The sequence below is a fragment of the Antedon mediterranea genome, chromosome 2 (assembly GCF_964355755.1).
Source record: "Antedon mediterranea chromosome 2, ecAntMedi1.1, whole genome shotgun sequence".
NCBI classification, from domain to species: Eukaryota; Metazoa; Echinodermata; class Crinoidea; order Comatulida; family Antedonidae; genus Antedon; species Antedon mediterranea.
Window position 1 is genome coordinate 40,877,688 of NC_092671.1, and position 18,283 is coordinate 40,895,970.

At 31.0% G+C, this 18,283-nt stretch overlaps 2 protein-coding genes across 3 annotated transcripts in view; both read left to right on the forward strand.

Annotated features, from left to right (window-relative positions):
- Nucleotides 1-2,858, forward strand: part of LOC140041148 (dynein axonemal heavy chain 1-like) — a 51,241-nt gene extending 48,383 nt beyond the window's left edge. For both annotated transcript variants that reach the window (XM_072087572.1, XM_072087573.1), the window contains one exon: nucleotides 1,549-2,858. In XM_072087572.1, the coding sequence (XP_071943673.1) occupies nucleotides 1,549-1,670 (122 nt within the window). In that variant the 3' untranslated portion in view covers nucleotides 1,671-2,858. The remainder of the gene's footprint in view (nucleotides 1-1,548) is intronic.
- A 503-nt stretch (nucleotides 2,859-3,361) lies between these two features.
- On the forward strand, nucleotides 3,362-18,068 carry LOC140041150 (cyclic AMP-responsive element-binding protein 3-like protein 2). The gene is made up of 9 exons (XM_072087577.1): nucleotides 3,362-3,579; nucleotides 10,975-11,173; nucleotides 11,478-11,699; nucleotides 11,815-12,011; nucleotides 12,374-12,520; nucleotides 12,635-12,693; nucleotides 12,880-13,045; nucleotides 16,291-16,480; nucleotides 16,752-18,068. Exons 1-9 carry the CDS (start codon nucleotides 3,490-3,492, stop codon nucleotides 17,081-17,083), a joined length of 1,602 nt encoding a protein of 533 aa, XP_071943678.1. The 5' UTR covers nucleotides 3,362-3,489; the 3' UTR covers nucleotides 17,084-18,068.
- Nucleotides 18,069-18,283: the final 215 nt, after the last annotated feature.

Consider the following 18,283-nt stretch of genomic DNA (forward strand, 5'->3'; position numbering starts at 1 on the left):
TTTGTTACAATAAAAATCAAAGATTTTTCTTAATGTTTCATTTTCAGTGAATAAATTGTCTAGCATAAAGTGGTGTTTTAATTCCTGAGGTCCACAATTAAAATTATCCCGGTACATACTTAATTATTGTCTAACAGAGTTTAATGAAGGACATTTAAATAAAAAATGGTTTACTGTTTCTTTTTCGTTAGTACTGTACACATCTTACATAATCCTGTGTTATGATTTGACCAGGATTGTCTACGACCTTCTATTGTATTGTCTTCCCATTCAATAGACACCCTTCTCTACATAAAACATAATACACCACACCCCTATCATAATAATGGTATAGTCCATATAAGTCGAGGTGGCCGAAAACGGCACCTGATCCGGGACCTATATTTCAACGACATTAGATATTGAATAAATTAGTATTAGTGTCAACGCTTCGCATATCTTTCCAGGCCGTCGATCATTCACTGACTATCGGGCGGCATACACGCTCTCCATATCATCGTGTGTATATGTGACGTCGTGAATATAGAGGCTTCTGACGGCCGTTGAAATAGAATATTGCAATGGCGTGAATAATTTTCGCTAATTTACCATGGTATCTTAAAATTTCGTTTTTACTTAAAATACTATACATTTTTTTTTTATTTGTATGGGTTTGTGTTACTTTGATACATTTAAATAACATGTGTGAATTTCTTGAAAATCAAAATTCCATTTCAGGTCCATTTTAACCAGTGTAGTCTCATCCAGACATCATTATGAATTAAATTACTAATAACTGTGAAAATGATATTTGTTGGCATTTATTGATTTGGTACATTAAAAAGTTAAAGCCCTATCCTCAGATGTAAAAATTAAATATTTTATTCATAAAAGTTTGCATGTACTGTATATTGTCAACCTTACTAACAATAGTACTGTAGTACTTCATTAATAGTTTGAATGTACTGTATATTGTCAACCTTACTAACAATAGTACTGTAGTACTTCATTAATAGTTTGAATGTACTGTATATTGTCAACCTTACTAACAATAGTACTGTAGTACTTCATTAATAGTTTGCATGTACTGTATATTGTCAACCTTACTAACAATAGTACTGTAGTACTTCATTAATAGTTTGAATGTACTGTATATTCTCAACCTTACTAACAATAGTACTGTAGTACTTCATTAATAGTGATAATGTAATAACAACGAAATGTTATTGTTTACAAAAAAATAAATATGCCAATAATCTAACTTCAGTTACAGAAAGCGAATTTGTTGGTTTAGGGTTGTAGTTAGTAATATCTCATTCAGTTCAAAATTAATTGTTCTGATCTAAACCTTTATAATTTAAATAATATTGCTGGTTTCATGTAGAGGATTCTTCAATTCTCCCATGCACTGGATACACGCTCTATATTATGATTATTTTCCCTTTGAAAAATATACAAAATGTTTTTATTAAGCACTTTTGCCTTCATAATCTATAGCCTGCCACACATGTACGCTACATAAAATACCATGTGTTTCTCTATTGAAATAAATAAATTTATCTATTTCAGGTACACTTTCAACTACTGGCCATTCAACAAACTTTGTGTTCTTTGCAGAGGTAACATCATCAATGCCACAGTACCATTGGATAAAAAGAGGTGTTGCACTTATTTGTGCATTGGATTATTAGTGACATTTAATCCCAATTCTTGGCATCATCATGATGCAGTACCGCTGAATACAAATGTTAATTCAATTAAATTAAACTGATTTGTTTGTATATTAGAGAATTAATATAAAAATTAAAGATTTATATAATATGATAAATTGATTTTTACCTGTATGAATGTATTAAATTGCAAGAATGCTAACTTATGTGTGTTATAATATTTGTACAGTATTTGACTTGACTTGACCAAAACAAAACTTTATTAATCAGACATCATCAACTTGATATATTTTGCATTTGTAATCCCTTCACCAGCTGTGTACAGCTATCTGCTGTAGAATTTATTTAAAACATTTACTAATAGAATTAATGATTAATTAAGATTATTGTTTGAATGGTAGTTTTGACGACATGTGTAGAATTGAATAGAACTATACAACCTGTTACACACACACTTAAGTATTGAGTCAACGCTTACTGGAACAAAGTGCAGGTAGATTATAATGTCTCATGGCAATGGCCGCACATCTTATTCATATTCCTAATTACTTAATAACAGAATTATTTGTATTTTTAAAATCTTTCTTAAATAAGGTTGAATTCTTAAAATTGAAGTGCATGATTTGAAATTTATTTATGAAATGTTATTTAGTGTTGGTTGCTATTGTTGTTGTTAATGAAGTGTGAATTCACAATGTTACCTGAGTTTAATTTGTTTAGTTTTAGTTCAATCGCTCACTTCTTAGTTTCCCTGGTATTATATTATTATGTTGGTGATGAATGATTTAAAGCCAGAGTTGAATCCGTCCAGTAATTTAATTTCTTAAAAATATTTATTTGCTATAAATTATCTTGTATTTAGATACTAGAATCTTATTCCTTGTCATAACTAAATTACAGTTTCCATCAAACAACCTCTTAATATTAGCATTTTGTAATTGTATAATTATATTTAATAAATTGTGTGTTTTTTTTTTTTTTTTTTTACTTAAGCCTTTCCTTTGTAAAATTCTAGTGAAATATATATATTTAATGAACAATAAAATGTTAACATCAGGTAATATTTGATATTTTTATATTGCGTTTTTTTTTAATTAATTAAAAAATGTTTCTTGAATTTGATTACCACTATAAGCTGTAACTGAGCTTGCAACATTGTTTTAATTAAACTGATTGTAATTGGGAACAATTGTTGCGGTGACCCTAAGTTAGACCATTGAGGTATAAAAATACTATACCTCCATGGTTAGACATGGTACGTAAATAAATAAATGATGCAACATTAACTAAACCCGTAATTAAACGAACATGTTTTCACTTTACAAATAAAAGCACGGATTCCCTTAATTCCAAAGTTACTCATCAACCTGTTCACGTCACAGCTGAGAACCTACTTAACGTTGCTAAGCTTTGTAAACTCGAATCTGATTGGCTAACTGACTGCGACGTGGCACTTAACAGTGGTTGTGAGCAGGCAAGTGGTTAGTCTTACGCCGTCGTTTATTCCCTTCAAACTCACTATTTGAGTTATTATTCTTGCACATTTGTTTTTCATTTTCAGTTTAGATTTATATAATAACTGATTTCATTACGTTTTTTTTTAAATTAAAGAGACAGCGAATAAATACCATTCGAACTATTTAATTACACTCGATACTATTAAGTTGTGCATTGCCGGCTAGGAATTACCAAAGGATTCCCCATTTGACCTCAAAGTTCGTGTTGATCATTCGCTTTCAGATAAGTGATAGAACAGGACAGAACCGAAGGTAGTGGATTGCTTCACCACCAGAAACCGACCGGACCCTGACCAAGACCCTGTGCAGACCCCCACGATAAAATGGAGGCCCTGCTCAGCGATAGCAAACCCATGGACATGATTGACTCCGATTTCAATTATTTGTTTGACTCTGATGTTTTTCACAATGTTGTAAGTAGCGTATCTTATTACTAACTGTTTGGTATTTATATTAGTGGGCTTAGCGAGTGGGAGGAACCATATGGAGCCGATCCAGTCTATTATTTATTACCCAAAACCTTAAAATGGTCTTCTGATAACCGATGACCATCTATTATTATTTATGATGTTAAACATGTAATATATAATTAAAGTAAGCTAGGACTATCGTATGTTTTATGATTTATCTTAATTTTTCGTAGCACTAAAATACTACTAGTAGTACTGTAAATAATGCCAGACAGTCATAACTTGATGGCATGCTTTTCTAATATTAAATAATATTAGCTTAAATATATAATAATAAATGGTTTTACAGTACTATAATCATGGACCTCTAATTTATATAGGTCCATACTATAATAACACTTCCCTCATTAAATACAGATCATTAAAATTAGTTGTTTCAAATCGGTCATGTGTGTTAAATAAAGTCAGTGTGACTGAAATGATAATTTTCAAAATTGGATCTATGCTTTTATAGTTTATTAATAATATTTAAATTATTGAGAGTCTGATTAATAAAAATCCTCTTAAAACCATGTTTATTTTTAAGAAGGTTCCCGGCACCTCATCCTTATCAGCTTCACTGGTGGTGTGTTGCAGACACACCCACTAGAATCCTTGAGGTTTTTCCATATTCATTCAATTCACTATTGTTATAAATCAACTGTTTCATTTAAGAGGGTTTCCTTTATTTAAAATAAAATACTTGAATTGAATGGTGTTTTGTCCTCGGACTAAATCTGTTCTTATGAATTGAGAAGAATACATAAGAATTTTCATTGATAGATTTAAAGAACGCTTATTAGTTCTATTCCAGTTGGCATGCATTCACATAAATGTGTATAGCATTCCTCAAACTTATTCACTAGTGAACAAACTTTTCAGAATCTTTTTATCTCATCAATGATTTCTTGAAGAAAGCATTTGTAGTGTTGTTATGTTTAACTGACCATGTCCAACAATATTTGTGCATATGTTTACTGTTTCTTAAACAAATATCAAACCATATGGTTACAGGTTTACTAGATTAAATAACAAATAAATCTGCATACTGCACCTTTTACATAATTGATGATATTATTGGTTGGTTTGTATTGAAAATAATTATAAAACCAAAATGCATTTCTTTTTCTCAATATTCAAAGCGAAATGACAAAATAAATAATACCATTATTGATTTAAAAAAAAAATTAATCTGGATTTTTTAACCAAGTAAAATAATAATTTCTGTTTCCAAAAATATTGTTACTTGAGTTAAATTCTGATGCAATGCCGAGACAGGAAGTCATGTGTCTGCATTTTACAGGAAACTTGTCTACCTAGAAAAAAACAAGCTTGCAATAAAGATATTTAATTATAACTTTCTTGTTTGGCATTTGTTAGGTAATAACAAATAATAAACTTGCAATATGTTGTTTTATTTTCAACTTTATGTTAATATGTTTACAGTTATAATAAGATATTTAGATGGCACAGTTATCACAAGTAAAGTTGGAATTGTGTGCATTTAAAAAATAGGTTTACCTATTCAACAATCATATAAAACCTCTATTGTGGATTAATAGAAAGAATAGAAATTACTGTTCTAGAGTAAACTTTTAATAATGTGTTGTTTCCCTATCAAGCAATATTCAGGCCTACCCAATTGCAAAAAAGTTTACAAAAAGTTGTCTATTTAATAGTACCTTCAATCGTGGGAGAAAATAATGCATGATAGAGATACAAAATTTACTATCTAATTTCAAATACACAATTACTTATGACATAACCAAAAACCAATGGTATAGCCTGATTTTAAATCAACCAATCAGATGCTAGAAACCTTTTGATTTACTAATCCAAATATCCTCCATTTAACAATAGTGTGTTTCACAATAACTTTTAAAGATAATCAGTGCAGATAATTACTTGTGTAGGTGCAGTTCTATTGATTTTTATCTTTAGAAGAATGTCCAACAGGTTGTAAGGTTTTACTATCTGTGATTTATAAGTGCTGTAAGAAGAAGTGATTGATACTAAAAGATGTATCCATGGATTAAGTATCTAATCACTAGATTTACTAATAAAAGCTGGGCTATAATATAATTATATTCATGAGACTTCTGTATATGTTATAGATATTTCTAGGTATATTGTACAACAATCCTGGGACCAGGGCATTGAAATTCAGATCTAAAAGCAAATTAAATAATGTTTTAAAATTTAAAAACTACACAAATTTATAACTTATGTTTCAATAAGTATCTTTAATTGTTTTTTATAGCTAGCAGGTAACAATTCAAGATTTGTAGCGGATCGGCTTCAATTTATTTAAAAACAACATATGAACCTTCATTCACAATGTGATATCATATTGTCTATTTTAAGCTTGTGTACTGTAGTTCGGTATTACAATGTGAATCGGCAACAGAATAGTTGACTTTTGATTCTTATTTTTTTACAATGTTTATTCCCATCTTCTTTACCAATATTGAACTTAACCTTCAACTCTATTCATTATTGGCCAAGGTAATGTTGGTTGAATAGTTTATTTTTTCATCTCAAGTCAAGAAAAATACTTGTTTAATTTAAAGCTTCAACCTCTGAATGCAATTTTTTTTAATTGTTTTTTTTCTTGATGTACTAAATAGGTCATTGACATTGCTTTATGCTACCAATACTATTTTGAAATAAACCGACACCAATTCTTTAAAACATAAAAAAATAAATTAACCATACATTTTTAACTTAAAAGAAAGCATTGAATACAATCAAATTTTACCTGTACACTTGTGATAATTTACTGTTAGTTACGATTTTATTGTATTTTTAGTTGTTTTTTTTTCCTCAAAGGCATACAACAAGTTGCAGTTGGATATACCATGCGGTTTGCATGATTTCATAAACTTGTGTTGGCAAGACAAGGGAGGGAATCATTCAACTTGTTTAAAAAGTAGAAAATCTTTCTTCCTCCTTAAATTGAATAAAGGTCCTTGGTGTTTAATAATATAACTGGGTGTACCGGTTAAGCCTAGGTGTATTATTGATATTGTAAACTATACCATTGTAAGTCACTATATCCACATGTATCAAGCTATTCATGTGTAACGTTGGCATTTATCTTGAATCTGAATTGAGTATTTTCAATAGAAGGCGTGTCAATTTGTCTAGAATATGAAAGGATCTGTTCAACCAACTAGTTTGTGACATGACTGAAATACTTAATTTTGTACCAGGTGTATGATTACTACCAACAGTTGTTAATAGGCTTTAAAATTCCATACATTATTTTTAAACCAAAAAATATACAGTAGTATATTTTATGATCTTTTTCTTACAATACAATGTCTGCTATTAGTTTGTTTTGATTTATAATGCCTGGTAACAATTATTTCTAGACTACATATTGAAGCTTCATTGGGTTAATAATGATGAGAATATAAAGTCACAAAGCATGTGTTTTCAGTTAATACCGTAATCAATATTTCACATAGAATGCTGTTGATTCCCACAACTGTATCAAAAGTACTGTATTGATAAATTATGAAGATAAATAATGTACAATAAATCTAGGCTAATATTGCAATGAGTAACATGGCCTAAGTCTAATGGGTTTATTTACAGTAGGTGTAGGATAGATTGATTAGTCGTTTTTTATATTTTATCAAATCATTAAAAAGTTTCTGTAACGAACTTGTATAAATCTATCCAACATATGTAAACGAGGAATGGAAATAAAGCAATGCAATATCTGAATGTAATATACTGTATAATTTGTTTTGAATAGACTTGTTGATTTTTGACATGTCAAAGAAGGCTAGAGAGGAAATTAGTTTCCAGATGCTAGTCATTCAACTAATCTGATTGGTTTTTTGCAACAATGTTACCAGTGATAAGAAAATTGACCTTGGGTTAGGATTTGGTTATATTTAACCAAGGATTTGTTAGCTACTGTTTTCAGAAAAGTTCCATCCAGGTCTTCATGTTGAAAAGGTGAAAGAAAAATTATTTAAAACACTATTTTAATGCAATAAAATGATTCCTGTACACTTGACAATAATCAAATGTTTTTATAGTATAGGCTTTTTTAGTGTTTTTTTTTGGTCGTCCGCCGGGTAGGGTGGTGATGCTTAACAAGTATACATTATTATATATATATTTGGGGGATTTCCTCATCTTATCGTTTCAAATTAATTCATTAAATTTCAATATATCAACAGGCGGTTTAGTTTAGAATTAATGTTCTTTGCCTGTTGTGTTATAAAATATGTATAATATATAATTGGCCTTTCTCTTAGCCTTATGTGTTGTTGTTATAGTTCTGTTTCTGTGACCACCTTGGCTTTTTAATATGTCATGTCATGTTAAGACATGCATAAGGCCACTTTATGTGTGACAAAAACAATCCAAACTGCAAATTTGACTGTTATAATTAACTCTGATATAGATATGAGCACATACATTTATTTCTGTTAGTTGTTAAGTATTAACGATTGTATAATAAATCCTACAAGTCTTAAATCATGTGTTCTGGTACCTAGGTCTGGTGTTACTACTAGCTACTGTTATTGATTAATGAAGAAGTTTATTTGCCACTATCCCATGATAATCCATAATTAAATCTGTTTTTCCATTAAATCAGAGAGAAATTTTCACAATTTATATTCTGAAATTATAAACCTTGTTTTGACATTATTGCTTCCCTCTTGTTTAAATCTATCATGTATTGTAAGCTTTGAACAAATATAGTATTTGATGCATTGTGTTCAATGTTGAAATATCTATCTTGTTTAAATCTATCATGTATTGTAAGCTTTGAACAAATATAGTATTTGATGCATTGTGTTCAATGTTGAAATATCTAAGTTTATCTGACTTTATTGATAACTGTTGCAGTCTACTAAACAAAAATAAAAAATGTTGATAAATGATAAGCATGTTTAAACAATATGCATGTTTCTGATGTGAGCAACCATGGAACTATAGTTCCATGGAGCAAACTGATTAAATAGCCTGTCAATAAATTACTGTACCTCCATTTGATATTTGCAGCAATATGTGATAAAAGTTTTATTTATCTATTTATATTATGGTTTTTAGCTGTAATGTAATATCAGTTATTTCGTTTACACTGAGGAACATTTTCACTTATTTTGGAGTGAACCACACAATGAAGTAATGTTGTTTATTATTATTATGCCCGATTGATGTATTTAACATAAACTAGGTAGATAAATACTGTAGATGAAAGTATAGCAAGAAATATCAAAATCAAATCTAATATGAAGTGATCTGATACAACAAGTAGAAGTGATTTTATTTTGACCTTGTGTTGGGAAGCTTTGCACATAAACCATATGGGACATATGGTACCTAGGCCACTTAACTTGATAAAGCATTTCTTTACCCAGTTACAGACCCATCTGTACAAAGGTGTTCATAATGATTAATTATTGTATACAAAACATACTTTCTCTTGTTAACTTGATAATTATTAACATTTAACTTAAAACCTGCAGTAAATATTGAGAGTATTGACTGTAATAACATTACATTCAGCAAAGTTGATACCAGTCAATCCAATTTTGATATTTTCGCAAACTTGACACTTGACCGCACATTGCAGTACTGTACCAGATTGCCAATAGATTTGTACCATATGTACATATGAAGTTCTGTGATTGGCTGAATGTCAATGATACATTTTTGTGTTGCTATGTTGTAAGGATCCCAGCTGTTAAGAGGAATCAAATTGCATGCTGTTTTTCATAGAATGAAACTTGAGTTTTTTTGTAATTATCCGATTTTTAGATTGTTTTTCTATTAAAGAAGTTCAGCATAAACTAATAATATGCCTACCAACAGAATTGTATGAAACATTATTTTCTGTTCATTAAACTTGGTTTATATTAAATCAAACCATTTTCATACATGTATTTTATGTTGGTTCCAAAACAGACTGGGCATTTGTCGCAACATCTGTCTAAGTGAACATTTATAAGAAATTAAGGTTGAAACATAGAAAAAGTAAACTTCATTCATTTGTGCCTATAACTAAAGGTAAATAAAAATCAATAGTGAAAACATTTCTTCTGGTTTCGATAGTATATTGATATGTAGTTCATTGATAGTAAACCAGTAATGTAAACTTACGTTTGCTAGGAGACCAATGGACGTCATAACGCATAGCAACTGAAGAAGTCAAGCTGACAGGTAGACGAAACTGTCTTGCAACGTAAGTTTACATTAATGGTTAGGGTTAGGGGCCGCTGGAAAGGAGACCAATCGACGTCATAACGCATAGCAACTGAAGAAGTCAAGCTGACAGCTAGACGAAACTGTCTTGCAACGTAAGTTTACATTAATGGTTTACTATCAAGGACTACATATCAATAAATAAAAATCAATTGTGCCACCAAAGTGTTGGTCCATGTAATGCTTAATTTGTAGTTTAAATGGTTGAAGTTGATGTACTAAATCCAAATATTTTACCATCAACAACTTGGTAATTAGTTAATTTTAAAGATATAATTTTAATGTAGATCAGTAAATTTAAATATTGTTTTTTAGTCTTGTTTATTATGTTTATGGTATATTAATAACTTGTATACTCTGTTTCTTCCTGGATGAATGCCCTCCCTTCAATTTAGTTTTATATGCTAAATTTGTTGCATTTAAAAATAGCCGAGAACATCAATTGATATCAAACTGAGAACACTACACTGCATATGTTTCTACAATATTATAGTGAACAACACTGGTTGTGGTAAAATGACAGCATGATCCATAATATATTAACAATATGGTTCATATTTCATGAGTAACCTTATTCCACAGAAAAAAATATTGTTTACAAACCTGTACCATATGTTTCTCTGTGAGAGATGAAATGTGGTAGATTAATGCCTATTGGTGTTGGAATTAGATTGCATTCATATTACTTTTGGTTTTTAGCAGTGTATTACAATTATTTGATTAATTTATAAATAATTTTTTCAACATATATTTGTTTATGAAACTTTCTTAACAATGTTAGTTTACATGTTTGTGTATTCACAGTCCTGCAGCAAATGTATGAAGTATAGTATTAACTACGAGTAATGCAGGGAGGTGGTGGATGGTTGACTCTCTACAGTTTCTACATTTTCCTTTGCCCGTGTGGAAATTTTCTATTTTAATTGTGTAAAAATATAAAATAGTAAAAATTGTGTATAGATGTAATTATTGGCTGTGATAACCCATGATCGTGGTCAACTTTGGTAACGCCTTGAGCACTTCTAGTGGATGTGTGCTTTATAAATTATTATTATCATTATTTATTATTATATTGATTGTCTGACTGGACAATAGTAAAAGAGCAATTGTTTTTTTTATGTCTTGCAGCCTCTATCAGAACATTTAAGTGATTTGCCATCAGATCTCTTACATAACCTTTTTGATGATGACCCGCTGCTGTCCAGTAAGTGTATTGGTGAAGATGGAAGTCTTTCACCAAATCCACATATCCAGACAGATCACAGCTACTCCATGACAAACGAATTAGGCCTACAATCACCACTGATGAAAGATATACAACTCCATGGTATGAATCAAAGAAACATTTTTTAAGTTTTTAGAGAAAAAAAGCTCTGGATTTGATGAAAACTGGGCCACTATTCAACATTAATAAACAGATATGTTGATGAGACAAAAAGCACACTAATCTGCTAATCTTAGTAAAGCTTGTGTACGGTAATGTATACAATACCGTACAGTACTAAATTATTGAATATCTATGTCTTTTAATTTTGTTAATCATAGTGTAAAAAATGTATTAAGTGTCTTGGTTACTGACAGGATGTAGTAATGATGTTATCTATTAACCACTTGCCTACCTTTTCCTGTAGACTTTGAATCTGGTGAAATCAATGTTGAAGTACCATCATTGGAACAGGAAGTTCCATTAGCCATCCCTGAATTTAAGCAAGAACAAACCAGTGACATCAGATACATTCTCAGAGAAGCAGTACCTATCACAACGTCTGCCGTACAACTCACAATTCAAGCCAAGCCACAAGACATCTCAAATCTCAAACTCGAACCACATAACCAAATTTGCAGAGAAACAGGTGTAATATCAAGAATAATTCTAAATTTTGAATTTAATGAAAGTGCATTACATATATTTAGAAATATATTTTTTGTATGAATTTTAAAATATGAATACATTGATTTATTTTATAGTGAACATAATTGATCAAGTGCAACTTCCACCGAGTCCTCCCAGTAGCAATAACAGTGATAGTGATGGTGGTGCCAGCCCTGATAGATGCAGTTCCATTTCATCAGATTGTCCCAGCCCAACATACATCTCACCTCTACCAAGGAAACCATTAGCTACAACCAGAACAATTACACAGCCTATGTTTACCAATGTACAGGTTGGTACAGTCACAAAATATTTAATATTATACTACAATAGGCAATACTGTATTTATTTTTTTAATGTACATTTTTTATATACAGTAGTTCTCTCAGATAAAAACAGATATTGACTGTCAGGAATGTTTGCCCATACTGGGTTTCAATTGATATGACCTTCTGATCTACTTCCTGTTAGAATTTAGAACTTTATAATGCAAGGTCAATGAAATGTGGGTACTGTAGGTTTTGTGACTGAACTGTTGCTAATCAAATTAAGTTTCATTTAGGGAATAACAAATGTAAAATTATTCAATCACATAAGTCGATCATCTTCTTTAGCTTTTGTCTACCCATGTTTTATTTTAATTTACTCTTTCAGAGATTACCACAATCAGGACCACTTATTTTAACAGAAGAAGAAAAGAGAACATTAATTGCAGAAGGCTATCCTATTCCAAACAAACTTCCACTCTCAAAGTCAGAAGAAAAATCACTAAAGAAAGTCAGAAGGAAAATTAAAAATAAGGTCAGTTATTAGAACATGAGTCTACCTACTTTAATAGTATAAGTTTTAACCATTCTTTTATCTTGGTAATTCATTTTCATCTCCTCTTAAGTAACTATATTTTGTTATATACAGATTTCAGCACAGGAAAGCAGAAGGAAAAAGAAAGAATATGTTGAAGCTTTAGAAAGAAAGTAAGTGGCCATGCTTATGTAACTCTCATCATAGAAGTAACATTTAGTAACTGTCTCGCTCATCCAAATCAAAACTACCTCATTAATTATTGTTATGATAAATAAAGGAAGAGTGAACTTCATATAATTGCAGATTTGTCTCGTCTGCTGGTGTAACTAATATAAGATATTCTTGTTTGTTAATAGAATGGAACAGTACACACAAGAAAACACAGATTTAAAAAAGCGAGTAGACTCATTAGAAAGTAACAACAAAACACTCGTCACACAACTTACAAAACTACAGTCTATTGCAAATAAGATTTCCAAACCAATCCGAGCAACTTCAACCCAGACAGGAACTTGTTTAATGGTAAGTCCAGATTTTTAACATTAATTCATTTTTTTAAATAGTTAGTCATATCTGTTAAGATCTTTAAAGACACTTTCCCTATCATTTTTATAATAAAAAGAGAAAAACTATGCACTAAGTAACTCGTGTCGAATAAAACTATGCACTAAGTAACTTGTGTCGAATGTCCTTTTTTTGACTGCCTTATAGGCCTAGGTAAGATTAGTTTTGTAGGCCTAGTGGTAAAACAGCAGTAACGTACGAACATTGTATGCCAGCTATAGGCCTAGGTAAGATTAGTTTTGTAGGCCTAGGTGGTAAAACAGCAGTAACATACGAACATTGTATGCCAGCTATAGGCCTAGGTAAGATTAGTTTTGTAGGCCTAGGTGGTAAAACAGCAGTAACGTACGAACATTGTATACCAGCTATAGGCCTAGGAAAGATTAGTTTTGTAGGCCTAGGTGGTAAAACAGCAGTAACGTACGAACATTGTATGCCAGCTATAGGACTAGGTAAGATTAGTTTTGTAGGCCTAGGTGGTAAAACAGCGGTAACGTACGAACATTGTATGCCAGCTATAGGCCTAGATAAGATTAGTTTTGTAGGCCTAGGTGGTAAAACAGCAGTAACGTACGAACATTGTATGCCAGCTATAGGCCTAGGTAAGATTAGTTTTGTAGGCCTAGGTAGTAAAACAGCAGTAACGTACGAACATTGTATGCCAGCTATAGGCCTAGGTAAGATTAGTTTTGTAGGCCTAGGTGGTAAAACAGCAGTAACGTACGAACAAATTGTATGCCAGCTATAGGCCTAGGTAAGATTAGTTTTGTAGGCCTAGGTGGTAAAACAGCAGTAACGTACGAACAAATTGTATGCCAGCTATAGGCCTAGGTAAGATTAGTTTTGTAGGCCTAGGTGGTAAAACAGCAGTAACATACGAACATTGTATGCCAGCTATAGGCCTAGGTAAGATTAGTTTTGTAGGCCTAGGTGGTAAAACAGCAGTAACATACGAACATTGTATGCCAGCTATAGGCCTAGGTAAGATTAGTTTTGTAGGCCTAGGTGGTAAAACAGCAGTAACATACGAACATTGTATGCCAGCTACAGGCCTAGTTCCTGCATTAATTGTTTTTTTGTTCTATTTGTTTTGCTTTAAAGATCAATCAAAAGTAGGTGCATCGCAGAAATAAAACAAAAATATCAATCAATGCACCCTGGTATTTATAGTGGGCCGCTTAAATCATTATAATCGAATTATTTAAACTTTTTTACTGTTTAAAGATGAAAAAATTATCGCAAGAGGCCCAAATACATTATAGTAGTATTTATTTTTAAATAAAATGCAGTTTTTGAACCTTAAATTAGATAGAAACAAATGTAGGTATAAGTGTCTTTTGGTTATGTCAAATGTAGCCCATACATAAGTGCAACTGTAGGTAAAGTGTCTTTTGGTCATGTCAAATGTAGCCCATGCATAAGTGCAACTGTAGGTAAAGTGTCTTTTGGTCATGTCAAATGTAGCCCATACATAAGTGCAACTGTAGGTAAAGTGTCTTTTGGTCATGTCAAATGTAGCCCATGCATAAGTGCAACTGTAGGTAAAGTGTCTTTTGGTCATGTCAAATGTAGCCCATACATAAGTGCAACTGGTAATTTCAATTAAATACTTGATTTGTATTGCTAAAAATATTTTTGTATTAATTAACTGCATGTAATGCCTGTATAATACCATTTATTTTACCTTACCTAATGCATGATGAAACAGCACATTTTCATAAAACTTTTAAAAACATTCATTCAATTCTATTACTAATTCAGATATAAAAAGGAATTTTATTTCACTTGGACAATCTAATGAACAGACCGTTACAAATTCTGAGGTGTAGATAATTTATAACGCACTACACTGATTTGTAATATATGTAACAGATGCTACGGACGTATATTGATTTTATAGAAATCCTCCCTCGCACTTATGTACATTGTATTTTGTTGCTGACATCTGCAAAAACATGACTTATTCCCACTGTGGAATATAATCCAATTGAATATTGATTGCCTAATTACTATCTGCTATTTGAAATATTTATAATTTAGTTTTCTTTTTAATACAATTAATATGTATTTCTTTGCTAATATTTTGATTTAAATCACCGCATGTAAACTTATTTCTATTCAGTATCGTTTACGGTGTAAAAGCAGAAGGTGACGAGATTGATGAGAAAGCCAGCAAGAAATCCCCCGCTTCTTTCACCCTTGACCTCAGGTGCAGTATGCAAATAACGCTGTTTTCTCAATTCCTTTTATATTTTAAAACTTTTTGTGTAACTTTTCTTCTTTTGGATTGAGGTAAAGGTATCTCTGCACCTGAATACTATATTATGTCTTTCTTTCACAATTTATTTTGTAACGGGTTTTGTTCTAATATTATTAGCAAAATTTGCATACTGCATCATAGTTTTTCACTATAAATAATATTGCTAACTGATATTAATACTATTTGTTGTAATGGGTTACTAACACTTTATGTGCTGTAAAACTATGTTTGATATGACCATGACTGAATAATATAGGCCTCCCAACTCTCTCAGTAGATGCAGGAGTTTCGTGAAATCCCCTGCTAAAAATACAATTTTTACCAGATTTTATTCTGATAATGACATACAGTAATAATTAAACATTTCTAATACAATTAAGAAAATCGAAAACGCACTACTGTATATCAGTCTGTAAGATGTTTATAAAACATTTATACATTGTTTAATAAGTAAAATAACACTGCGTCTTTAGATGCCATGTTGGCTTTTACAGGTTCTCCCTGTTTTTGTGATTTTTTGTTTCACTTTAACATATTTGACAATCTTAGCATGTTCATTGATAGACAATTGTACTACAATATTTTATTTCTATTGAATACACTTTGTAAGCTTATGTAAACCTTTTTTAACTTTGTTAGCATAAACTCATCAATTCATCCATTTAAATCTGTCAATTCTATTGTGATGATAATTTAACACATGTGAAAGTAACATGTGTGTAACCTTTTAAATTGATTCAAAATATCAATTAAGAACTAATATTTTCACTGTTGCTACAGTATGGCGCAGTTGAAGTTTCAATATCGCTATTAATTATTATAACTGTTTTTTTATATTTTAAATACTGTAATACAATTATGCTTACATGATTTTTTTTTTAAATTAAACACTGTAATCATAATATTTAAGTATTTAATTTTATATTATATTTTATCTTAACAGGTATTTGTGTTATGTTTTGCTGTTTTTCTTGGGAGCTGGTCTCCGTCTGTGTTATTTTATCGTCCTAGTCATTCCACTATTCTTCCTCCCAATCAACCATTAATGAAACATGCTCACATGAAACTACCATATGGACCTGATCCGCCTCCGTCGTCGTCGTTTGGATATGACCCATACTCGACTCCAAACAGTAAGTTATCAACTTATCATGTAGTATGATAAAACAAGTTAGGGGTGCAATGGTTAGCATGCTGCAAGGGCTAATGGTCAATTATAAAAAGAGGCCTACCGTAGCCTTTGAACTCTGATGGACAAATTGGCAGTTTACATATTAATAAATCAAATGCTATACGGTATATCAATCGGTAAGTATATTTGTTATTGCAAGGGATCGCCAGAACCATAAAAGTAAAAACAAATAATTTTTCATTTTATTTTAATACTTCTGTTCACTTTTTCAGTGAATTCCAGAATGCTTATGTCAACAGATGAAGATAGCAACAGTGATACATATAGTGAAAACTTTCCTTACATGACTCGTCTTAACACACTCGACAAAGTATTACAAGAGTCTGCTTACAACCATCGCTCCACTTCACAAAAATCGGCTGCAACTATCGAACCTCCTGGTTTTCCGACTTTAGAGGTCATCCTCCAAGAAAAGGTCACAAACGATGACAAATATACGATCAATGGCTCCAAGTCCCATTTCAGTGTTCATCAGGTGGTCAACCCTGATATAGAAGCTGATGTCATCTCTGTAGAAACAAGGGTGAATGGTTCCTCTCAGTAAGGAGTATTTCAACCTTGATTTGTACCTATTTACTACCAACTCAGTAATTAATATCAATTTAAAAAGAGAGAAAAATAGTCTGTATTGTGATTTATTCTTAAAAAAGTTCTTACACTTTATGTTTATTTATGCATGCATTATTAATACTGTTTTAAAAAATTTATTTGTGAACATTTTTTTTAGATTATATTTTTCTCAACTTTTTTTCATGTATGTAAACTTTGTAAATACTAATGTCTTCCACAATTATTATTGATTTGGAAGGGACTAAATATTGAAAAATGTAAATTGATATTCTTTAAAGTCTAATTACATTTTAGCTAATTTAATAGCAAATATATATTGTGCTACTGCATTTAATATTTTGTAAAAAGGATTTAAAAAAAAGTTATACATTGGCCAATGTAACTTTAAATCGATTTTTCTAGACGGTATCAGTATAGAACATAACATTTATAAAAAAACCATTTATGAACTGTCTATTTGTCTTTGTAAATAAAAGTATACAAATCATGCTGTTATAAATCATTATTTCCTACTACTGTACAATTATTAATTTAAATGTCTACTCTTGCTTTTAATTTTATAAAGGCGTGTGAGTTTTTAGCGCAGATCCGTTTTTAATAGTGTGGGGACGTTTAAAAATGGATGTATAAATAATAATACGTCATTAGACTGGGGGGGGGGGGGGGAGGGAATCATACAATCCTGCTATGAAGGATGACAAATAATATATTTATTATTTGTCATACGTCAGGGCAGGTTTCCGGAATAGTAGGCATGATTAGTTCATTTACGATGATTCTCCTTTTTCCTACAGCATAAATATAACCCGATTATGATCTATACTATCTTTTTCAACTGCTGCAAATGTTTGGTACACTTTCATTTCATGTGTATTAGCCTATATAGCTGTGGGATGGTATGGGAAAGCGATATATATTTATTAGAATGTACGTAGTCTGGGCTCCAGACGGAGTTTTGTCTTAATATTAGTAAAAATATAAATATTTTTGCACATATGGCGTTTCATACGTGTATTACTTGAGTTTGGATATGATATTTTCAGACAAAAATCGCGGTCGAAATAGAAACAAATAAATTTAAAAAAAAACAATAAATACAGACTTGGGGCAAGTCTAAGTAATACGGTATAAAATGAAATAGCGATGTGCGAGTAAATACTACATGGCCGGACCG